This window comes from Podarcis cretensis (genome assembly GCF_951804945.1).
Source record: "Podarcis cretensis genome assembly, chromosome: 8".
NCBI lineage: Eukaryota > Metazoa > Chordata > Lepidosauria > Squamata > Lacertidae > Podarcis > Podarcis cretensis.
The window spans coordinates 9,003,193-9,028,857 of NC_137177.1; the positions used below are offsets into that span (position 1 = coordinate 9,003,193).

Consider the following 25,665-nt stretch of genomic DNA (forward strand, 5'->3'; position numbering starts at 1 on the left):
CCTGTCCGCGACGAGGTATGCTGTCTCCAGGCATGCCACCCAGATGGCCGTACATTGGGTGCGGGATTTCGTTTTTGTATTTGAATCAGGTTTCTAGTCCACATGGCTGCAAAACTGGCATAATTGCAAACGGGCCATGGCTGCTGAGATCTCGGAAGCCCCAGAGGAAGAGGAGGATTCTCCGTGGTCAGAAAACAAGGCGGTGATCCCCCATCAAGCAAATGACATAAGCAAAGCTAACAATTGTATAAATTGCGGGACTTTGGAGTCCTCCGAGGAGCAGCGATAGATCAGACAATTTCAAATGACGTTCACAGTTCTTTAAGCCGTAGCTATGACAGAATTAGTAGGATCCGCCTCTATTTTTTTTAAAAAAAATAGGTGATCATTAAAAAGTAATCGAACACTCATAGAATTAAAACAGTACAGAAAGATCTATTTAAGAATGCAGATGCTGTAACTACGACGACAGCAAGGAGGTGGAAATGCACGTATTTGGGAAAACAACCTGCGCAAAGGCATTGTTTTAGGGGAACGGCGTTGCAAAAAGGTGTACGTTTGGCAAAATGACATACAGGGTGGGTGTCTATTAGGGGGTAAATGCACTAAGATATTGATCAATTTTCCCAGGGCCTTTTTGAAAGTCCACATGGAGCCTGGCAAATAAATATCCTCTCACAGGAGGAGGTGAGGGGAAAGGGCCCAGCTGGCCCAAAATGTCAGCTGGCAGCCTGGTGTTCTAGGTTTGTAGGTAAAATGAACTAATTTTCTGAAACAGTTCTGAAAAACCTCTATTGGTTTAGACATTTCTCTTCTGGTTTTTTCTTCCTTTTGTTGGTCTGGGGAGTTAAATACATGCCATTTCCCCCCCTCCCTGTTTTTTTAACAACTTTTTTTATTGGTTTTTAAACAAATGCAAAAAAGAGGAACCATTAAGCAATTTCTTGTCCCTTTTCATTTCAACTATAAAATATTTTGTAAACACCACCCAACCCACCCCAAACTCATTCCATTCAATAGGGGGGATGTTTGAGGGCAGAGAAGTCTCTTTCTCTCTCTCTCTCTCTCTCTCTCTCTCTCTCTCTCTCACACACACACACACACACACACACACACACGGGTTCATTGTGCTTGTGCGACCATTGTTCTTACCATGGCAAGAACATATCCGTTATGGAGGAATAACTGTGGGGCCGGTCAATGGAAAGGCTGTGGATGAGTTGGGGTCTATTTTTCCCCATCGTGAGCTGAGAGGTCCTTGATAGCAACCCCTTGCTGACCTCTATCCCAATGTGGATCTGAATCCTGCAATCAAATGGGTCCTGGCTGACCCTCGTCTAGGTGGCCCTGGGCTGGCTGGCTTTTGGTACGCAAAAAGTTGGCTTCCTAGCTAGAGTCTTCTTGGAGCTAGACAAATCTCAGAAGGCCGTCTCTGCACTGTGTGTGTACAGCAGGATCACCCCATTTTAAACATGGCTTCCCTCAAGGGATTGTCAGAACCACCATTTAATAAAAGGAGCAAGAGTTGTTGTTGTTGTTTAGTCGTTTAGTCGTGTCCAACTCTTCGTGACCCCCTGGACCAGAGCACGCCAGGCACTCCTGTCTTCCACTGCCTCCCGCAGTTTGGTCAAACTCATGCTGGCAACTTCAAGAACAGTGTCCAACCATCTCGTCCTCTGTCGTCCCCTTCTCCTTGTGCCCTCCATCTTTCCCAACCTCAGGGTCTTTTCTAGGGAGCCTTCTCTTCTCATGAGGTGGCCAAAGTACTGGAGCCTCAGCTTCAAAATCTGTCCTTCCAGTGAGCACTCAGGGCTGATTTCCTTCAGAATGGATCGGTTTGATCTTCTTGCAGTCCATGGGACTCTCAAGAGTCTCCTCCAGCACCATAATTCAAAAGCATCCATTCTTCAGCGATCAGCCTTCTTTATGGTCCAGCTCTCACTTTCATACATCACTACTGGGAAAACCATAGCTTGAACTATACGGACCTTTGCTGGCAAGTTGATGTCTCTACTTTTTAAGATGCTGTCTAGGTTTGTCATTGCTTTGTGGCCAGCATGACTAAGCCGCTTCTGGCGAACCAGAGCAGCACACAGAAACGCCGTTTACCTTCCCGCCGGAGCGGTACCTATTTATCTACTTGCACTTTGACGTGCTTTCGAACTGCTAGGTTGGCAGGAGCAGGGACTGAGTAACGGGAGCTCACCCCGTTGCAGGGATTCGAACCGCCAACCTTCTGATCGGCAAGCCCTAGGCTCTGTGGTTTAACCCACAGTGCCACCCGCGTCCCACATTCAAACTCCCTTTCAAATCCTCATCCAATCACCACCCACCACCAGAATTCCACACTCTCCATTTCCCCCTCTCCCTCCTTAACATCCCCATAATAATTCTGATACAATTACCTTAATAACCCCATTACATTCAATATTTTATACACACTGCTCCCTATAACCATACTGTTAAAAGCACATGAGCTTCTCATTCCTTTCCGCCTGGCCCACACTCACCCAGCCCTACTGAGGCCGGAGGAACATTGCCCGGCTATTGTTTTATTGTTTTATTGATTTAATATGCTGTAAACCGCTTTGAGATTTTTATTAAAAATATAAAGTGGTATAGAAATCTAATAAATAAATAATTTCCTGCGTTCCATTGATTAATAATAAAATCAGATGCAATGCTTTACATATGAACTTATTGAATAGCAAATAAAGCAACTGACTTGCTATTTAATTACAACTTATTTGATTCATGAACTAGTGAGCTAATACCGAAACAAAACAAAGGCGGTTTAAGTAGAAGACAGCAGAGAATAAGTTTGGTGCTTTGCATTTTGCTATTTATTTTGCATTTTTGTTTTTGAGGCTTTTTCCGGTTAATTTGTTTTTGTGACGGTGTGCAACCCAGATTAGCCACTGACTGATTGATTGATTGATTGTGTGACTGCAGAAATGGATAAAATCAGGATATCATCAGTGCAGGTAAGCAATTTTTACATTTTTTTTAATCATATACAATACTGTCTTATTTATTTTACAGTACAGTACATTGATTATTGCTTTCATTTTATGGATCAATGGTCTCATTAGATAGTAAAATTCATGTTAAATTGCTGTTTTAGGGGTTGTTTTTAAAAGTCTGGAATGGATTAATCCATTTTGCATTACTTTCTATGGGAAAGTGCGCTTTGGTTTTGGAACACTTTGGTTTTGGAATGGACTGCCGGAATGGATTAAGTTTGAGAACCAAGGTTCCACTGTAGTACAAATTAATTTACTCTCTCAGCAGCTTCATTAGGGCTATTCCTTAGGCTTTTGCAGTCCTCATCCTCCTCACCTAGTGATAAAAAGGGCCATGTCCCTTTACCTTCTAAACATTTTCGCACAGCAGATTGTTTAGCCAGTGGCGTAGCGTGGGGGGTGCAGGGGGGGCCGTCCGCACCGGGCGCAACATCTGGGGGTTAGGGTTAGGGGGCGCAAATCCATGGGTTAGGGGGTGCAAATTATTTGTCTTGCCCCGGGTGCTGACAACCCACGCTACGCCACTGTGTTTAGCGACTACCTGGGCAGGTTTATCCTCCAGATGTTTATTCTGGGTTTTGAAAGGGCTGCTTCACTTTCTGCCTCCTCCTTCGGACATAGAATCTATTATATTACGCATGGCAACTTCATAAAGAGGTGGATTAATTCAGGGATTTGTCAAATTCAGGCATAAAATAATCTACGTAGAAGGGAATACTAGTCCAGATTCTACACACATATTAGCTATAATGGCAAATTTGAGCTGGGCCTTATTTTTTAACGACTGGATTTCATGCTGACATTTAGATTATCCAGAGTAATTGTTCTGTCTTCTTGTTTCGTGACCATAAGAATTTTTGTGGCGGAATCTAAATTATAGCTTTTGTGGCAGTATCTAAATTATAGCTTCCTTGAACTGTCTTTTGAATGGCATAAATTCTGAAGAGTTATTTCTATGATCTTCTCAATGTTTATTCTGTAGGAAATGGAATCTGACAAGCATATTGTTGATTCCACGTGGCAACACGTTCTTTTCTAAAGATCAAGTGTTTATAATTTTCTATCCAAGCTTTTTTCTTTTCTTTAAAAGAGTTCTTACCCTGTTGTATCTTCAGTAGCGCAGCCATTAAGGCTGATACCTCAAGATTTAATCTGCATAATGCCAAAACTGTAATTTTGCCACTGTTTTGGTTGTGGTTTGTCTTTCCTGACCTCCTTGGGCAGTGTGCGTGGGCAGTGTGCGTGGAGGTCCTGGGGTGCCCAGATGACAAACTCCCAGCCATCATGAACTGGCTGCAGCGTGGCTGCAAGAGCTGCTGGAAGAAGGCCTACAAGGTGCCATTCAACCATCACAGAGGCTCCACTCCAGATTTGTGTAGGGTTTACTCTTTAGCCTTTTCCCTCTGAGGTGGTTATATACAGTGGTACCTTGGGTTACAGACGCTTCAGGTTACATACGCTTCAGGTTACAGACTCCGTTAACCCAGAAATAGTACCCAGGTTTAAGAACTTTGCTTCAGGATGAGAACAGAAATTGTGCTCCGGCGGCAACAGGAGGCCCCATTAGCTAAAGTGGTGCTTCAGGTTAAGAACAGTTTCAGGTTAAGTACAGACCTCCGGAACGAATTATGTACATAACCAGAGGTACCACTGTACAGACTCTGCTAACCTAGAAATAGTGCTTCAGGTTAAGAACTTTGCTTCAGGGTGAGAACAGAAATTGTGCTCCAGCGGCAGCAGGAGGCCCCATTAGCTAAAGTGGTGCTTCAGGTTAAGAACAGTTTCAGGTTAAGAACGGACCTCCAGAACGAATTAAGTTCTTAACCCAAGGTACCACTGTATATCCCACAAGGCAGGGGAGGTTTAGGACAGGGGTCAGCAAACTAAGGCCCAGGGGCTAGATGCGGCCCCCCAGGCTTGTAAATCTGGCCCGCACCGCGAAGCCGGAACCCGCTGTGAAGCCGAGACTCCCGGCGATGGTGACGGAAGGAAGAGGCCGAGCGGTGGCAGCTCTGCCAATCAAACGTTGTGCCTGGTTTACCTCAACATGGCGCGGGGATGTCTCTGTCAATCAAACGCCGTGCTTGGTTTGATTGGCAGAGTCGCCGCTTGGCCTCTTCCTCCTGCCACCGCCACCCTGGTGCTGCTGGGTGGACAAACGACCCCAGAAGGAGCATGATGTGTCACCCACCAGATGCACGACCCCTCCCCTAACAGCACATCGTCTCTGGAGGGCATCAGCTTGGGGAAAAAGGTGTCAAAAGGGAGCCATGTTATTTTCTGTGGGTCCACTAGGAGGGGGTAGAAACCAATTTTCTGGTTTCTGATGCCTGCTGGCATTGAGTTTACAGACTCTCTGACATAATGGCTTGCTTATATTGTATATACTTGAAGAGTTTTACAAGAGCAGTCAGGCCTAGCCCTTCTGATCAGAACTGGCCTGGCATCCAGGATTGTGCTTTGATCTCATGATGCTGCCTTGCAAATGAAAGATGGCATAGCCCCTGTGTGTGGTCTGCCTCTGCTTTTGATTCACAGAACTGTCACGCAAGACACGCACGCCTTGCAGGGCAACAGCCGCCTGCTTTTGCTGTTCGACTTTGATGTGCCACAGTAAATCAGCCACACCCCAGCACAACCAATCGGGCAACATCTGTGCATAAGGAAAATGCCAAGCTGATTTTGTGCGACAGACTCGGCTTTCAATCACAGCTCTGCAGTAAATCACAGCCCTGCCCTGACCCCAGTTATGGATAAAGGCACATTAAGCCCTTTTGCACGAACATGAATGCAACGCTCCATTCTCCACCCTCTTCCCACAGAACCAGAATGGGAGAAACATCTGACACAGCTATGGTAATGTTCTCTGCTCATTTGGGTCTTTCCTTGGAGGTTTTTAAGCAAGGTTGAATATAGTGGGGTAGGAGAACTGAAAAGGATGCCAATATATTTCACATCTGGCAACCAGTGGGCCCCTTTGGTTTCAGATGGTACATGGGTGAAATTTGGTATACTGACCAAACTAAGCTTCCCCATGTATAATTCTTTTTTTTATATAAATGTTTATTAAGATTTTTTAAATACAAATGCAAAAATAATCAACAATATAGCATATATCATAACATATTTTCAAAACCTCTTTGGACTCCCTCACATCTCCCGCTCCCACTTACATCGTCTTAAATTTTAACCAGCAAATTATCATCTTATTTAAATTCTTAGGTTCCATTCTTTTAAACATAATCTAATCATTCTCCAAATGATTTATATTTTCCTCGATCTACTTATCATCCTAATTCCATCTAATTTAGTGGTGGTCAATTATTTATGATCTAGCATCCTTCTTAACATTCAACCAAATTACAATACTTTTTAAAATAAATCTTAAATTTCTTCCAGTCTTCTTCAACCTTCTCTTCTCCCAGGTCTCGGATTCTGCCAGTCATCTCGGCTAGTTTCATATAGTCTATCAGCTGCATCTGCCACTCTTCCAGTGTGGGTAGATCTTGGGTTTTCCAGTGCTTAGCGATAAGTATCCTTGCTGCTGTTGTTGCATACATAAAAAATGTTCGGTCCTTCTTTAACACCTTCTGGTCGACAATACCCAAAAGGAAGGCCTCTGGTTTCTTAGTGAAGGTATACTTAAATACCTTTTTCAGCTCATTATATATCATTTCCCAGAAAGCCTTCACTCTAGGGCAAGTCCACCAGAGGTGAAAGAATGTTCCTTCATTTTCTTTACATTTCCAACATTTGTTATCAGACAAATGGTATATTTTGGCAAGTTTAACTGGGGTCATGTACCATCTATATATCATTTTCATTACATTTTCCTTCAAAGCATTACATCCAGTGAAGTTCAACCCAATGGTCCACAACCTTTCCCAGTCCTCAAACATAATGTTGTGCCCAATGTCCTGTGCCCACTTTATCATAGCCGATTTAACCATTTCATCTTGTGTATTCCATTTTAACAGCAGGTTGTACATTCTTGAAAGTATCTTAGTCTTAGGTTCTAACAGTTCTGTTTCCAATTTCGATTTCTCCACTCGGAACCCTAACTTTTTGTCATTTTTAAAAACTTCATTAATCTGAGCGTAATGTAACCAGTCTCGCACTTTGTCCTTAATTTTCTCCAAACTCTGCAATTTCCAATTGTCTCCATCTTTTTCTAATATTTCCCAATATTTTGGCCATTTGGCCTCCATACTGGGTCTTTTTCGGGCCTTAGCTTCCAGCGGTGAAAGCCACCTTGGAGTTTTATTTTCCAGTAAGTCTTTGTATTTTGTCCAGACATTAAACACTGCTTTTCTGACAATATGGTTCTTAAAGGCCCTATTGATCTTAACCTTGTCATACCATAAATATGCATGCCAACCAAAAGCATTGTTAAAACCTTCCAGATCCAATACATCAGTGTCCTCGAGAAGTAGCCAATCTTTTAGCCAGCAGAAAGCTGCGGCCTCATAGTACAACTTTAGGTCTGGCAGGGCAAAGCCCCCTCTTTCTTTCGCATTCCCCATGTATAATTTGATCTAGGAACAGATCAAATTATTCCCCATGTATAATTTGATCTAGGAACAGTGGCGTGGGTTGTCAGCACCCGGGGCAAGGCAAGTAATTTGCGCCCCCTAACCCATGGATTTGCGCCCCCTAACCCGTGGATTTGCGCCCCCTAACCCTAACCCCCAGATGTTGCGCCCGGTGCGGCCGGCCCCCCCTGCACCCCCCACGCTACGCCACTGTCTAGGAAGCCTAGTTTGGTGAGAATCCAGTATACTTCTTGTCAATGAGCTGTCATAGCTGCCAGAGGGCTGTGGAAATTTGTGTCCTGGGGTTTTTAGACTTGTCTACCCATGTACTTTCTGATACCGAAATGGCCATTGCTTGCTAGATGTGAAATATTTTTCAGCTCTTCCAACCCACTAACATCTCCTGCAAACCAGGTGCGTATTCTGTGTGGTGCAAATAAAATGCTTGTTTCCACTAAGAGGCTGGGTGAAAGCACGGCGCTATCTGTTCCAGTGATTCAGAGTGCAAACTCTGCGCTTTTGCTAAAGGACAACACAGGCATGAAGAAATCAAGAAAACCATGTGTGAATTAAAGATGTCAGCTGAATCTGGCCAAAGATGGGAACTGCGAGGTTCAGTGCTAGCAGCCAAGACAGCACAGAACAGCACAAGATATACGGTATACGATATCTTTATTGTCATTGTCCCATGCAGAACAATGAAATTGAAAAACTACATAAAACTACATAAAAACTACAGAAAACTACTATAAAACTACATAAAAACTACATAAAACATTCAAAAACGCCTAAAAACTCTGAAACCCCATTTTAAAATACACTATACTATAGGTAAAGGTAAAGGTACCCCTGCCCGTACGGGCCAGTCTTGACAGACTCTGGGGTTGTGCGCCCATCTCACTTAAGAGGCCAGGGGCCAGCGCTGTCCGGAGACACTTCCGGGTCACGTGGCCAGTGTGACATCGCTGCTCTGGCGAGCCAGAGCCGCACACGGAAACGCCGTTTACCTTCCCGCTGGTAAGCGGTCCCTATTTATCTACTTGCACCCGGAGGTGCTTTCGAACTGCTAGGTTGGCAGGCGCTGGAACCGAGCAGCGGGAGCGCACCTCGCTGCAGGGATTCGAACCGCCGACCTTTCAATCGGCAAGTCCTAGGCGCTGAGGCTTTAACCCACAGCGCCACCTGCGTCCCATACACTATACTATAGAGACCCCTTATGCTGCGTTTAGAACCAGAACTGCATTTGTGTCGAAACTGTTTCTCAGGCGGCTAGTCCTGGTCTTTTTTTTTTTTAAATGATATTTATTAAAATTTCCAATAAATCCAGAATAAAAGAGAAAAAAAGAAAAAAGAAAAAGATAAAATTTACATTTAAAACCTTACTTTCATTAACATCTTTCCAGAACTTCCCCCCCCTCTTGTATTCCATTTCCATTAGATTAGTTCCACAAATTCTTGCCCCAAATTTTAAAACCTTATTATAATTATAATTAGCCCATTATTCAAATTTAATTTATCTTGTATAACCATTTCTCTTTATATTTTTTGTACATCCCTAAGATCGACCCCAGTTCCCTTCCACGAATTCCCCTTTTTTTTGTCACACAAAATAAAACAAGAGAAAATAAAAAGATATAATTTTACAGCCTTTGGGTTCCAAATCTCCCTCCCCCCTTTCCCGGTTTCGATCCCCAAAATCCATCCATCTGTCTACTGCCGGCCTGGAGATCCCACGTCCAAATCTAAATCTCTCTCGATTCCACTTTGCCGTCTTTTTGGTAGCCTTTAATTTCAGAAGGCCCAATCTTAGAGAAACTCTCAGAAAAGATCATTCTTCTTCCATCCAGACCTCTATATTTAAGAGTATAACTCAAATTCTGTTTCTTGATCCTTTTAAAGTCTGGATGTCCCAAATGTTCCAACTTCGAGCTTAGTCCAGTTTTTATTCCTCAGGTTTCTTTTCCTGTTCCGCTGCAAAAACCTTCTAATTCAAAAACTTCTAGTTCCTCTACAGAGGTTTTATTTGTTCAGGAACACAAACTTACGTCAAGTCCCTTCCTTTCTTCAATAGATAAATCCATTGTCTCCTTTAGTGTAGAGACCTCTGTAGACAAAATAATACTTCGTTTTTGCAGCTTTCCCAGGAGATAAAATGTCCTGTTCAATTCCATGAGTATTTTTCCACTTGCTGCCATTCTTGCAATGTCCCAGAACTCCCTCTAGAGGGATTATGGTAACATAGTTTCCTTCCAGATCACACCCAAAAGTCAAATTAACTTGTTGCCCTTATTTTCAGTAATTTATATCCAAATTGTAATGAATCTAGCCGGCAGAGTCCTCGTAACAAAGTTCTCTTTTATTCTCCCATTTTGACAGCTACTTTGACAGCTGTCAAAATTTCTATATCTCTTCACCAGTCTCTCATAACGGATCACTCCCGGTTCCCGGGAGGTTACACTTTAGTTCTCACAAACCACTCTTCTCCTCCAGCACAATTACTTGTAATTTCCCTTCGTGAAATTAATAACTTTTTTCAAATAAACAGATTCTTCTCTCGATCTTAGTTGTCAAATCCTTGCGTTAAAACCTCTACAACAGGGGGGGGGCGGACTTCCTTTTTGCACCTCCCCCGCTCGCTCCAAATTCGTAAAATAAATTTTTCCTTTTAAGTCCGAAAGATTTACTCACGGGTTGTTCTTTTTAATCCAAATTTTCAAATTAAGAAGTCGGTGCTCTCCGTCGAATGGCATGCAGCTTCGCTAGGCAGGGGAAGCAGTGGACTCATAGCACCACACCCCCCCCCCGTCACCCGCTCCGCAGCCTTTAAAAAGGCTCCTTCGTGGGTCGGGGGGGCGCAAACGGTGCCCGCCGAGTCACCAAGTCCATGGGCATCACCGCCCATGGTTTTTGAGGGTCCCCGCGTCGCCGGCGCGGCGGGACCCAACCCCTGCCCAGCAGGCTCCCTCCGGAGCTCGGAGGGAGTCCGCCATTCGGCGATGGCGCCAACCCGGAAGTCCCCGGCTAGTCCTGGTCTTTATAACCCTGTACCTTCATCCAGAAGGCAGAAGCTGAAAGAGATCATTTCTGGGGTGCGCACTATCCTGAGCTATCTCTGCTGCTTTCTTGTGGCACCTGGTAGCATAGATTTGATTTAAGGTGGGAAGAGTGCACCCAATTATTCTCTCTGCAGTCTTTACAACCCTGGATAGCATTGTTTTTTCCCTGGCCATGCAGCTCCCAAACCACACACACAAGTTTGTTCCCTCAGGCCTGAGCAACAAGTGGTGTGTGCTTGATGTTGTTTTCTGCCATTTCTCATGCTGTTAAGACTTCGCATCTGTGATTTGGCAAGAAGTGGGATTGGTGGGATGTCATTTGTCCAACAAATTTCCCTAGTAATTGCCAGTTACTTAGGTTTTCTGAATCCAGAGAGCGTTTCTTGAGAAGATCTGCCTTCAGCATGTGCAGAAAACACCCTCTCGACTGTTGGATCCACTCTTGGTCTCATCTGCTCAATCTGTCAGAGCTTTTCTGGCTCCCTGGTTAGGGTAGCCAGTTGAAACCATTCCTGGAGTGCGGCTGACAGCTTCTAGAAGCCACAGGTTAGAGCTGAGTGCAGGGTGGGGACCAAAGGTGGACAAACTGCCCCAGAAGGAGCACGTGTCCTCTACCAGAGGTGCTACCCCTCCCTTAACACAGCCCCATAAACCCCAAACCTATTTGCCGAAACCTGGGTGGTGTACATGAAAATATGTTGTTGTTGTTGTTTAGTCGTTTAGTCGTGTCCGACTCTTCATGACCCCCTGGACCAGAGCACACCAGGCACTCCTGTCTTCCACTGCCTCCCGCAGTTTGGTCAGACTCATGTTCGTAGCTTTGAGAACACTGTCCAACCATCTTGTCCTCTGCCGTCCCCTTCTCCTTGTGCCCTCCATCTTTCCCAACATCAGGGTCTTTTCCAGGGAGTCTTCTCTTCTCATGAGGTGGCCAAAGTATTGGAGCCTCAGCTTCAGGACCTGTCCTTCCAGTGAACACTCAGAGCTGATTTCCTTCAGAATGGAGAGGTTTGATCTGCTTGCAGTCCATGGGACTCTCAAGAGTCTCCTCCAGCACCATAATTCAAAAGCATCAATTCTTCGTCGATCAGCCTTCTTTATGGTCCAGCTCTCGCTTCCATACATCACTATTGGGAAAACCATAGCTTTAACTATACGGACCTTTGTTGGCAAGTGACAATAAAGTATTTCAATTCTAAGTATGCTACAGGATCACAGCCTTGCTTGGAAGTATGTTCCACTGGAACTAATACGCCACGCCCATAAAATTTGATTATGTCTGCCAAAGGCTGTGAAAAATCAGATGTTGCAGGCTGCCCTGCCTCCCATTCCTGAGCTTTGCCCATGCAATGTCAGATCAACATCCAGAGAACCGCAGACTGTGCCATCCTTGCTCTCTGCGTATCCCTCGGGCCACGTTCAGGCATGGTTGGCTTTTAACACGCGTTCGGGTCATTTAGGAGCCTCCGGCTCCCACCGCTCAACTGCTTAATGTTGCAGAACCAAAGTCCTTCCTTCCTTCCAGAATGTTCCCGCTAATTCCTAATCAGGTGCTTTTAATAAAATAACAGCCCGTAACCCTGTCGATTTTCCAAGCTCTTTTTTTTTTTTTCTGCGGGCCCGGAGACACGTGAAACCCTCGCTTTGCACCTGCGAGCCGTGGACTCCCCGCGTCTGGTCGCGGCGGGGTTGGGACGATACCATAGCAGGAGAAGGGGGGGGGGAGGAAAAGGAAGTAGTTTTCTTCAGCTCCTTTTTCTATTTAATGGTCTCGAGCGGCTGGCACAATCGTGCCTGCGCGCTGGTGCCTGTTATTATGGAGGAGGTGGGGGCGGGGGAGCGAGATGCGAAAGAGGGAAGATGGGAAAGAGGGTGGTTTTTCCCATTTCCCGCCCCCCCTACTTTCGCGGTCACAGTGGTGTCGTCCGAACGTCGAGATAAAACCCTCCTTGCTGCAAGGTTCCGAAGTAGAACGTTGGAGGCCTGAACTGCGCGTGAGAACTGCTCCTCCCCTGCTGCTGGTTAGAGCCGCAGGGTCCAGCCGTCGCCATGCATGTCAAAATCAAGGTGGTGTATTGGTAAGAAACCATTGCAAGGAAAATATATATACTATTGCTGCTGCTGCGGTTATTGTGCTCATTTCCGCCGCCTTTTTATTCGATTGCTGGGAACGCTGTTCGTCTGAACGGGCCAACGGGCCATTCCTTAAAAGGCGAACAGATTTTTTGCTATTGCATAAGTTTATGCTCCTGCATCATCCATTTGCAATCGTGCATGTGGCGAAGGAGACTCGAGGCCGCCGCTGCTCAATATAACCCCGCAAGATTCCGCGTTGGGGTTTGCTGCCAAGCGGGCTGATGGCGCCACGCCTCTCGATGTCGTTTCCTTCGTTGCTGCGGTGGTGATCTTGCTGTTATTTCTAGAGCAAGGTCTCTCCGTCGACGACAGTGAAAATGGCACAGGATGCCGGTTTCTCTGCCCGTGGGCGTTTGGGTAACGTGGGGAGGGAGGTTCCTATGGGGCCTCTTGAAGGTTGGTGGTTTCGTCACTTGGTATGGGTGACCCATCGGTTTATTGGAACATGAATTCTGGATTTTGGACTCTGGCAGCTCCGTTTTATGCATTTTGATTGCAAATTGGCCTGCTTTATAGCTTGTTATATAATCCAGACAGAAGTGTACTATTGTGCAGCTTTGCTGAAATATTTATAGTGCTTACAAAGTTATTCAGGATTTTTATTTTTTAAAAAGGGAACACATGGTATCTGATTGCAGAAGAGCAGTATGGAAAGCATGTCTCACAAAGATTTGTGCTACCAACGGGTAGTAGCAGTAAACTCAGGATATTCAGTGGTCACTGAGTAAAGCAGGTAACATGAAGCCAAGGTTTGGGTAGCTTCACTTCCAGAAATGTAGTATCTAGGATCCCTATCACATAACAGTTCAATGTGGTGTCCTTTTTGCCCAGAGAGAGCATTGAGTGGCGTTGCTCAAACTTCTGTTCCTTCAGCAGAAAAGTAGCGGACAAATTTTGACTAAGCAAACTTCGGAGCACAGTTGGCTAATCCTGGCAGCAGATCTGGCAACAGTTCATTAGTTTTGAGTGACTGTTACAGGTTGCCTCTGATGTGCAGGTAGCTCAAAACAACTCCCTTGTTATGAGCACCAGATCACTGGATCTTTTCTGCTTAGAGAGCAAGTCCCAAGTCTTTAAATGTAACCCTCAAGCCTCTCAGATGTCCGGCTGCAAGTGTCAACACAGCCAGGAAAGCAAAGTTGGAAGAGGTTAAGGAGAGTTAAGGATTAAAATCAAGAATTATTTTGGGTTGAATTTTAAAGCCCAATGACCCGCTTGCACAGGCTTTAGGCCCCACTTGTGAGTTGTGACCCATAAGTTGAGGATATGTTGGACCAGCCGAGTCCACTTCTTCAGACTGATGCGAACAATTGTGTACGGTGCTTGACATGAATCCACCATTGATGTCCGCATTCCCACAGATAGACAGATGAAGGTCCCCATGTTAAGCGGTGCATGATGTGTCCACTGGTTGGTTGTCTTCATAAATGTAGCTGTCAGTGATCATATGGTAATTCAAGAAATTCTTTGCTCACCATAAAAAAGAAAACCCAAGCAAGGGGAATGTTTATTAGAAACTTGGAGAATTATAAAACTGAAAATGGATCCCCAAACCTTCGTTTTTAGTGGCTTCCTCTTCTTTACTAAATGGGACGCGGGTGGCGCTGTGGGTTAAACCACAGAGCCTAGGACTTGCTGATCAGAAGGTCGGCGGTTAGAATCCCCGCGACGGGGTGAGCTCCTGTTGCTTGGTCCCTGGTCCTGCCAACCTAGCAGTTCAAAAGCACGTCCAAGTGCAAGCAGATAAATAGGTACCCCTCTGGCGGGAAGGTAAATGGCGTTTCCATGCGCTGCTCTGGTTCGCCAGAAGCGGCTTAGTCATGCTGGCCATATGACCTGGAAGCTGTACGCCGGCTCCCTCAGCCAGTAAAGCGAGATGAGTGCCGCAACCCCAGAGTCGTCCTCGACTGGACCTAATGGTCAGGGGTCCCTTTACCTTTACCTTTACCTCCTGCTTCTGAGAGTCTTCCTGAATATGCCTGTTTGAGGGGCTGTAGGCATTGTCTGGTTTAACCAAGGCTGTCTGTGATGTTTCACATCTTGGAAGCCTCATACAGGGCTCTTAACTTTGCCCTTGGATTCAGTATCAAGAAAAGCTATCCTGTTACAATCTGTTAATCGACCTTGTAAATGAGTCCACAAAAGTTACTAACCTGCCACTTTTTAGCTCGCCTGCTCTTTCACGCTAGCCATGGAGGGCATCTGGAAATCAGAGCATCTTTAGAGAACTTGTGAAAGCTTGTGGCCCGTCTCCCAACATTTAGCATCCTAAATTGGAATAAATATTTTTTTTGGGGGGGATACACACAGATCTAGAAACTGTGATGGAGCAGCAGAATGGGAACCAGTGGATTGAAACTTTAATCGGATCAAAAGTTGTAGGACCCATCAAAGTTATTTTCCTGGCTCCATTTGATTGCTAGACAGAAGGAGAGCTGCTTAAGGGATCTGGCTAGTTGCAGGTGGCCTGGTGACTACAGAAGCCAGTTCATGGCCGGTGGGTGGAGATTATGGGAGTTGTAGTGCAGCCACAATTTCCATCTTTGCTTTGTGCTAAATGTGATGTTGCAGTAACACTTGTTTTTCCTTTTCTTGTAGTGGGGCCTGAGGATACAGTCCCAAGGTGAGTAGATCCTTCTGCCTGATTTGTAGCAAAAACACTTAACATCCTGGTCTGCAGCCTGGCTGAAAGAACCAAAAGTAACTGCTGGTTGGATATGACGCAGCGGTAGTGGCAGTTAGTGCAGGACCCAAGCAATATTTGCTAGCGCAGTAGAGTCATGCCTGTATTAACGCACCATATATTTCACTTCCAGGCTTTCTAATGTTGGGCTGGGCTATGACGGTTCCACTGGTAGAGAACAGAAAATGCCAGCATCTGGAGGAACTTATACTCAGTATTGTTGACATTGACTGGCAGTGATTCTCGAGGGTTTTGGATAACGTCTCTCTTCTAGCCATACCTGGAGATTTCCAGGATTGAACCTTGGACCTTTAGCACTCAAAGATGTGCTCTGCTAAAGAACCACAGCCTTTCTCGTGGCTTGCATGTGCTAATTGAGCACAAGGGTTGAGTCTGAGCTGTTGGCAATGCCAAAGGTCTTGGCCTCCCTCTTCTGATTCCGGACTGCTTTCTGCCACAGATTCTCCCTGCTCACTAAGCCCTGTTACCTCTTCAGCTTCTGACACCTCCTTTTTCCGGGCTTCTCCCTTTGACCACTCATCATCATCCCACCACCAGACCGCAGGCTCTGAGCCTTCTTCCCTTGGGGTTCCCCAGCTGGTGTCTCCCAGCATCTCTGGGTCCAACCAGTCCATGCGTGCTTAGGGAGGGCTTTAACTTTCTCTGATAACAGCTGTGAGTCGGTACTTCAGAACTCTTAAACAACATCTCCCTCCCCCTCCTCTTAACTTGTAGTATCAGCAGCTCAAGAAGGAACTCGAAAAGGAGTTTCCGGGCAAGCTGGAAATGGTGAGTGGATCCAGGTGCTCCTGGCACAAGTCGTCTTGCTGACCTGCGACCCGTGCAATTTATGGCGATCCGTGGCGATTTAAGCAGCAGGAGGGAAGGAATTTGGCATTTCGGTTGCCTCTTAGGGCGGAATGCAAGATACACTTTAACTCATGGCCCTCCGGGGCCCACACACACACACACACACACACACACACACACCCTCAACAAAGGCACCTGGTATGGACTGAAAACCTGCAATGCATGTCTGGACTTGTTTTGCAGAAACCACTGTAAACGAGTGACCGAGATCTCCACACTGCAGATCCCCTTCAACTTGCAGACCCATGATGGTGTTGACTAGTGTTCTAGGCTGATGATTCAGCTGCCTAGGTCATTAGTTCTGTTAACAGAACTAAGGCAACATCCTATTCCTCCATCTTCACCCAGTACTGTTTGCTGAGTACATTTTCCGTGCAACTCTGGTTCTCCCCGCCCCCAAACTGTATGCTGGCTCTTACTGCCGTTCTCCAGAAACGCTTGAAGAAGAAATTGCGTCTAATGATAATCCAAGATGTGCAATGGCTCCTTAAGGTGGTTTCGTCCTCTCTCCCCCCACTTTTTACCTAGACTGGCGAAGGGACTCGTGAGTCCACAGGATGGTTTGAAGTCACGGTGGCTGGGAAGCTTGTGCATTCCAAAAAGGTGAGCCGTTCCGGGGAGCCCTGCTTGGCAAGACAATGGGAGGCCAATACTTTTTAAATAACATTTTGATTCATTTTTCTTTTTCAGTCGTTACATCCATCTCAAATTCTTAACATTACTATGTATTCCTTCCTCCCCTCCCCTCCTAGGCTTCCCCCATCTCCCACTTCTTGTTTGTTTCTCCTTTCACCCACTTTGCTACCTCCTAATAGAAAAAGTTACTAATGATATACAGTGGTACCTCGGGTTAAGTCCTTAATTCGTTCCGGAGGTCCGTACTTAACCTGAAATTGTTCTTAACCTGAAGCACCACTTTAACTAATGGGGCCTCCTGCTGCTGCCGCACCGCCGGAGCCCAATTTCTGTTCTTATCCTGAAGCAAAGTTCTTAACCTGAAGCACTATTTCTGGCTTAGTGGAGTCTGTGACCTGAAGCGTATGTAACTTGAAGCATATGTAACCCGAGGTACCACTGTAACATCAAACCTAAAAACATAAATGTAAAAGTAAATACACAGTAATATTTCTCTTATCTCCTACACATTTTCTAATACAAATGATGTGAATGTTTATTTAAATCCTGCCATCACGTCTATCGACTGTCTTTGTTTCTGCAAGCATGATATAAATGGTTCCCGTTCTTTTTCAAAGTCACTGTTGTCTTTTTCTTAGTCTGTCTGTCATTTTTGCCAATTCTGCATAATTCATCAACTTCACTTGCCATTGTTCTTTAGTTGGTATTTCTCCAGTCTTCCAATTTTGTGCAATCAACATTCTTGTTGCTGTAGTGACATACATATGGAAGGCCAGTTCTTGAGCACACAGCTATGCAAGGTGGTGGGTGGTTGCAGATTGTTCTCAAACGCTGGAAAACACAATTTAGCAACCTTACAAGATTTTGTGTGTCTCTCTGAACTGTAGAAGTTTTAGATTATTTGCTGGGGTGGTGGTATTCTCCCTTCAAGATGGAGGAATTTTCAGAGAGATGTGTGCATGTTTTAAATTTGCTCTCTTAAATACCATCTTAGGGATGCAAGTGGCGCTGTGGGTTAAACCACAGAGCCTAGGACTTGCCGATCAGAAGGTCGGTGGTTCAAATCCCCGCAACGGGGTGAGCTTCCGTTGCTTGGTCCCTGCTCCTGCCAACCTAGCGGTTCGAAAGCACGTTAAAGTGCAAGGAGATAAATAGGTACTGCTCTGGCGGGAAGGTAAACGGCGTTCCCGTGTGCTGCTCTGGTTCGCCAGAAGCGGCTTAGTCATGCTGGCCACATGACCCAGAAGCTGTACGCCGGCTCCCTCGGCCAATAAAGCGAGATGAGTACCGCAACCCCATAGTCACGACTGGACCTGATGGTCAGGGGTCCCTTTACCTTTAAATACCATCTTAAGCCAACCCATTAGCCCTCCAGCTATTGTTGGCTTGCAGCTTCAGGCATTGGCGGGGGCCATGGGAGTTGGGAGACCAAGCATTTCTAGAGGGCCACGGATCCTGTCTCTGCACTTGCACATGGATATGGTTGGGGAAGAAATGGACTATCCCCTTTCCCCCTGACTCAGTAGGAGTTAAAATGTGGGAGGACTCTTATGGGAGAATAGGTATAGTCAACACACCTATTGCATGTGTCTGGGCATGGTACAGTCCAGCCAGAGTGGTACTTAAATGCCTACATAGTCCTTTGTTATTCCCCCCCCCCCAAAAAAAAAAACCAGGCCAAGTGGAGATGTTTATCTAATCCATATGGGCCTAAAAATTGTATTTATATAATTTTTTTATTGTTAAATTGCTTTGGGATGCTTCCTGAGAAGGGATTGCTAGATTAAGTGGTAAAGGGACCCCTGATCATTAGGTCCAGTCGTGACCGACTCTGGGGTTGCGGTGCTCATCTCGCTTTATTGGCCGAGGGAGCCGGTGTACAGCTTCCGGGTCATGTGGCCAGCGTGACTAAGCCGCTTCTGGCAAACCAGAGCAGCGCACGGAAACGCCATTTACCTTCCCGCCAGAGCAGTACCTATTTATCTACTTGCACTTTGACGTGCTTTCGAACTGCTAGGTTGGCAGGAGCAGGGACCGAGCAACGGGAGCTCACCCCATTGTGGGGATTCAAACCGCCCACCTTCTGATCGGCAAGTCCTATGCTCTGTGTTTTAACCCACAGCGCCACCCGCGTCCCAAGTGAAGTGAATGAAGAGTAAAAGAACAAATTATCAAGTAGGCAAGAATGCAGCTTGTCCTATAATAATAAAAATAAAGTAAAATAATAAAAATTTTAATTGTACCTTGCTCATCTTTTCAACGTATACAAAAACTTAATAAAGCACTAAACATTAAAAACGTCCCTATACGGGGCTTTGGGCAAGTGCAGATCTAAGAGTTCAAAAAGGAAAAGGAAAAGGAACTTCTGTGCCGAGAAGCCGAATTCTGCAAGTGGCATAAATAAACTACAGTCACATCGTAATGTAGCACCCAAAGACCAGTGTGTGCCAACTCTGTGTCCTTGTGACATCGATCTGTCCCTACACTGTAAAGGAGCTCTAGGCGGACAATGATCAATCTGGTAGCTTCTGAAACTTTTTTGAGAGGTGGGATGGGGACGTCCTTTTCTGACCTTGCTTTTTCTTTCTGCCAGAATGGAGATGGCTTTGTAGATGATAGTGCCAAGCTGAAGAAGATAATCATGGCCATCAAAGCCGCCTTGGCGTAAGGACGGCTGGAAGAATGCACCAACTGCTTAATGCTTAGCAGAGGTAAAAAAACAACCAGTACATATTTCTGCCTGTAATACATGTACTGTCAAGAGTCTTGGCTCCACAGTGGGGTCTGTACTGGGATCAAACTACTTTCTCACCCTAGTGCTTGCAATATTGTTCAGTTAGGCTAGGCTTTCTCAAACACTCCCATTATGATCAGGTCCCTCTACTGCTGGGCCTGCTTAATACCCTGGCTAGGGGGGTGTATCTGCATGATGATGCCAAATTACTTTGTCTGATACAGATTTGAAGCCTACATTTGGCTAGGATGTATCCTTCTAAATGGTTCTGTCCTGTCTTGCAAATTGCGTGAACCAAAAACACAGCTACATGAGTCAGTGGCAACTCAAGATCAAGGGTGACCTTTTGTTTTTGCTGATCAGGATCCTTGGGGCAGAGTTTGGAGATAAGCTCTGGCACGTGTGAAATGTCTCTGAGCATGTGCAGAGTTCTAATCAACACCTAGATATGGGGAATGCGGTCTTTTGTCTGGCTGTATACAATAGCATCTTTTGCCCTCTGCGTGCCACGCTTGAAGCATTTAGCATAGCTGGTGGGTGGGTGGCAGCTTGGAGAAGCAGCTGCTCATGTACAGCGGCAAAATGACATAACCGCATTCTTTCTCTTCTTTGCTCAGCAGCTCAAAGAAAAATCTGTTTTGTTCACCTTGGCTGAGCGCTTGATGATGGGAGCTGCTGAAACGTCACCCGACACCTGGCAGTTTCCTGAAAACCTTTGCGTAGGATGCCAGCTTGAGCAAAGCCTGATGGGAGAATTTGAGCTCTGAATAAGATGCACTTTGACACCTGTGTGCTGCTGACCTGGGCAGCGCCCAGCAACTACAGTGCCTAACGCCTTGTGTATTCAGTGTGTGTTGCACGCGATCTTGGCTTTCTCTGTAGTTCTTGTTTTAATCTGATATACTAATGGTGGAAACTGATTCTAGATCGCAGTGGAGGGTAGGCATCGTAGAGCCCTCTCGACAAACAAACAAACAAACAAACTTGTTCTGGCTTCTTAGATCACGGGATGCTCTTGGGTGCTTTTGCCTTCTGCGAGTTGGCAACTTAAAATATGCTTACCCAGTGCTTACACAACACGGTGGAATCCAATTCCTTTTCCACACACAAAAAAATAACATTTCATTTAATATAGGCCCAAAACATGCAACTTGAGTATTCTTTCTTGTTCCTTTTCCACCCCACTCCCGATTCTCAAGTTGCAAGATGGGGAAAAAATTTGAATCCATTTGGTATCCAATAAAAGACATTTCAAGTTGTAACCTGTGTGGAAACACTTTATTCTCTTGCATATTTGTGCGTAACTACACAAAGTTGAGGCATAGGCTACCTACGTTTTTACACCAATATTTTACCTTATAATATTTTACCTCCACCCCTGTCGTTGAGCCCGGGCACGGAGATCCAGCACATAGGGCCTTCTTGGTAGTGGCACCCACCCTGTGAAACACCCTCCCATCAGATGTCAAGGAGATAAGAAACTATACAACTTCTGGAAGACATCTGAAGGCAGCCCTGTATAGGGAAGCTTTTTAAGGTTTAATGTTTTACTACGTTATTATATATGTTGGAAGTGGCCCAGAGTGGCTGAGGCAACCCAGTCAGATGGGCAGGGTACAAATAATAATAATATCATTATTTCCAGATTAAGGTCTTAAGCTACTGTAGATCAAAGCTGTGCTTATATGAGTGCCATGGATGAATGGCTGCCTTGTATTCCATGCCCATTTCATCCTGTGATTTAAGTTTTGTAGTTTGTCTTCTCCCGTCCCCTCACAGTGAAAGCGTAACTTCTTGTAGCCTGTATACCCTCTTCTGAAAAGAGATCCAAGTGCAAAAGACTCCTCCAGAAGTTGATTTTAGTGACTGCCCAAGACCACCATAGCATTGTTGGGATGAATAAAACTCTGCAAATAAATACTTTTCTCTCTCTCCCCCCCCCTTAAGGCATGCGTGAAATTTGATTTCCAATCTTCATAAATGTGTGACATCTGCTGTAATCCTCAGAAAAACATTGAATTGTATTTACAAATAGTAACATGACCTCCTTTTCCATAGTTGGAAGAAACACTGAGAAGCATTGTAAGTAAAACCAGGAGTATGGAGTGCTGCTGGAGCAAGAGGGGCGCCACCTTAAATTATCTAATCTTGTTTGGTATATTGAAGCTTCCCACTGATTTTGCCAGTACATGTTTCATCCAAAATATTTTCATTTTAAAGGGCACTAATCAGCTGTAATAGGTACAATTTGTACCTATTACAGAATGCTTAAGGGCTAAATCTCAAGTTTAAATACTGAGCAAGAGCTCTTAGGTCCCCGACTGTGGTGCTTATGTGAAGCTCTGGTCTGCCGTTGCTATGCCAACAGGATGGCATCACTTGGGTACTAAGCTGCTTACAAAGCAGGAATTAAGTGGTTCCTTCAGAGCTTCGCAAAATGAAATTGCTCTTGGTTTTTGTTTTCATAACAAGAGAGCTGGGAATGGAGTTGAGGAGATGGTGGCTCTCCTCACAGTTATGTAGTACCATTATGGTATGGTACTGTATACATATGACTGTGTGCACCCTGCTTCTTAAAAGCAGGAAAAATCCCATTCCTAAATTGCTTAACCAAACTAAAATTCCAGGGAAGCAGGGTACTTGGTTTGAGCACTTTGACTTCCTCACAAAGAAACAGTTTCAAGTGCAGCCCTTTGTAGTGTGCTGGGGCAAGGATAAACGATTGCCAAAAAGCCTAGGGGAATTGTGGAGACCTTTTGTGGACTGTTTTTTTAAAAAATTATAGTCTAATGAAATTGCAAGCAGGATTTGCAATAAAAGCTGTAGAAGAAAAATGATAATAGAGAAACATTTTGCAATAAAGATATAACGCAGTTGTCAGGGACTCAGCGGGAGAGCAGGGAGGAGAGGAGATGGAGAGCGAGGGGGAGCAATCCGAGGGCAGCGTAGGAGAATATGACAGCAGCCCGATAGATTCCATGAGCCTCTCCAGCGAATCGGAAGATTCACAGAAGGGGGCGCCGATGGGCAGGGCAAGGGGCGACCCAAGGGGGACACCCCAGAAGCAAGGGGCCAGCGGGGACTCCCAGAGCAGCAGTTGGAAATCAGGACCAGCTTCCCCACCAGAGCGTAGTGGGGGGGAGGAGTCCCAGGTGTCAGAGCCCACATATGCACCACCAGCGAGAGAAGATGAGTCAGGGTTGGCCACGCCTCCATCGGAGAGCGAGGGAACGGTCAAGAGGAAAGTTGCAGGCTGGGCGCGCGCGCCAAGTTCAAAGGTACAGGCGAGCGGCACAGAAGGTAGCCCGGATAGGGAACCAGGTCCTAAAGCCCGCCGGAAGGAGGGGCAAGAATCGTCAGGGTCAGCGTCAGAGGAGTCCAGGAAGGATGAGACCCTAGCGGGCAGGAGGGCCCAGAGGAGAAAGGAACTTAGGAAGAGGTGGAGCAAGGCGAGGGTCTTAAACTGGTGTGGAAGGGGAGGAGACTCAGACGGGACTTCGCCGGTCTAAGGTCGAGACGTAGAGCTGCACGCTGCGGCTTTAAAATGGAAACTGAATCTCAATAAAGACTTTTGTACATAACTACAGCCTAGCGTTGGTCCTCTGTGAGCTGGGACCTGGAGGCAGCTCTGACAGCAGTAGAAAAACACAAGGTGGGGTGGGAAGTCAATTTATGAAACAATTTACCATATTTTTCGTCCCATAGGGCGCACCTAATTTTTTTTGGGGGGGGAATAAAGAGGAAAAAAATATTCCCCCCCCCCCCAGGCACGGGGAAAGCCGGGCTTCCCCTGACCCCAGCCCCCAGAACAGCCTGCTATCCGCAAGCCTAGGGAGCCTGGTGGGAAGTTGCACCGGTCTCCCCAGGCTTGTGGAGAGCTGCGCGAAGCCCGGGCGCGCTCTTCAGCGCGCCCCAGGCTTCGGAATGCAGGCAGCTCTGTGCAACCCCTGGGGAGCCCGGTGCGACTTTGCGCTGGGCTCCCTAGGGTTGCGCAGAGCTTCCTGGAGAGCGAGAGGGGACGGTGCGCACCAACCCTTCTCGCTCTCCAGGCTTCAGCAAAAGCCTGCATTCGCCCCATAGGACGCACACACATTTCCCCTTCATTTTTGGAGGGGGAAAAGTGCGTCCTATAGGGCGAAAAATACGGTAATTGTTATGAAGATTATTGTGAAACATTCAATAAAAAATACACTGGGGAAAAAGAAATGTGGAATCTGCCCCTCCAGGTGCTGTTGAATTCCAGTTCCCATCTGTCCCAGCCAGCATGGCCAATGATTGGAAAAGATGGAAACCGTTGTCTAACAAAATCTGGAAGGCTGTAGGTTTGTCACCTCTGGTTTAGTGTTCTCTGTACAGGCATGGCTGTTGAGCAGAAGGCACTGAACTTCAACAGGAAGTCATGGGATGAGAGAATGGCGTGAGGGGGCAGACTTGATAAGGCATGTGGAAAAAATTCTAGGACCCAACAAGACGCAGCATGAAAATGGGAAACAAAGCATGGCATTTAGATTTAAAAGAAGTAGCTGTTATGAGAGCGCAACGGACTATATAGTTCAGGGGCGTTTCAATAGATGTGCACGGTCTTTTCACAGTGATCTGTAGAGAGCTGTCTGTCCTAAACTTGGTGGTGGTCACGGGGGTGAAGGAGCAAGCTGTTACTAGTTATTAAATTTGTATAGCACCCTTCATCTGTCACTCTCAGGGCAATTCATAATTTAAAATATTGACGCAAACAATCCGTACCAAACATTCTCAGTCCAACGTCAGGAACTCCAAACAAGCAAAAGCAGGAAACTAGTCAGCTTTGTTGCTTATGTAAAGTTATGTGCTGAAAACAGAGTTGCTGGGCTCATTTAGAATAGTTTGCACTGATCAATAGGGGCTTAAGTAGATATCTTATGAAAATAGTGGCACTATATAATTCCATCCCTTACTACTGCTGCTGTTGGCCCACAGTTGCTTTTGATAGTTTTTGGTTTTGCTCACTGTTTACAGCTAACATCCACCAGAGATCATCCAAGTATCTGTTACACATTGAGACATTTGGCAGGGGTCCAACATTGCTCCTCTCAACCCGCAAATAAGATGAAAAATATTTGAACCAGACACTGCAAATGTTGAGGCGGAGAACTGCCTTGGGAAGTTGCCAAGTTTTTCTCTCTCGTCTAAAAAAGAATCCTCTACACAGTAGCTAGTCCTTTTTTATAAGTTAATTTCCTTGCTCTGTGTGAAGCGTGCAACAAGTAGCAATAAATTTAAGAAGGATGTTGGCAAGGCGGAACATGTGCAGAGGAGGGGACCAAGATGATCAAGGGTCTGGAAACCAAGCCTTATGAATAATGGTTGAATGAGCTGGGTATGTTTAGTCCAGGAAAGAGGAGACATGATAGCCATCTATCTCAAAGGCTGTCACATGGAAGAGGGAACAAACATCTTTTCTGCTGCTCCAGAGCTTAAGGCCCGAATTGATGGATCCAAGTGATAAGGAGATTCCAACTAAACATCAGGGGGAAAACTTTCAGACATTAAGAGCTATTTGACAGTGGAATAGTCTCCCTTAAGTCTTTAAGCAGAGGTTAGATAGCCATTTGTCATGGATGCTTTAGCTGAGTTTCCTGCATTGCAGGCAGTTGTACTAATGACCCTCAGGGTCCCTTCCAACTTTAGAATTCTTTGATTCTATGTGAAAAGATGCAATCTGCTAAATGCCTGTGGATTGCTTGCAAACAGAATAACAAGAATGAAGGGGTCAGTGGAGGAAGCAGAAAGAAATCCAGAAGCGTTATATTTAGTATTAGCAGCAAGGGTGTAGGGTGGGGGAGCATAATGTAAATTATGTGGCTTGTTCCCACACTCCAACAACAGGGATCCCACTAGCCTGTAAGAAAAACTTTACAGAATGCTGTGGTTCAGGGCTAAGAAATTAGCTTTCGCCCTTTCTAAGCTCCAAAGGGCTAGTAGCCAGTTCAAAACGTAAGCATTAGATTGCAAGATA

At 45.6% G+C, this 25,665-nt stretch overlaps 1 protein-coding gene across 2 annotated transcripts; it reads left to right on the plus strand.

The window, feature by feature from the left end:
• Positions 1 to 12,529: 12,529 nt before the first annotated feature.
• Positions 12,530 to 20,932, plus strand: SELENOW (selenoprotein W). 2 transcript variants are annotated; one of them, XM_079985846.1, is made up of 6 exons: positions 12,530 to 12,689; positions 15,346 to 15,370; positions 16,166 to 16,219; positions 16,829 to 16,903; positions 19,530 to 19,647; positions 20,288 to 20,932. In XM_079985846.1, exons 1-5 carry the CDS (start codon positions 12,661 to 12,663, stop codon positions 19,602 to 19,604), a joined length of 258 nt encoding a protein of 85 aa, XP_079841972.1. In that variant the 5' UTR covers positions 12,530 to 12,660; the 3' UTR covers positions 19,605 to 19,647; positions 20,288 to 20,932. The 2 variants fall into 2 exon arrangements, with proteins under 2 accessions (XP_079841972.1, XP_079841971.1); XM_079985845.1 differs by having other exon boundaries at positions 20,291 to 20,932.
• The last annotated feature ends 4,733 nt before the right edge of the window (positions 20,933 to 25,665 follow it).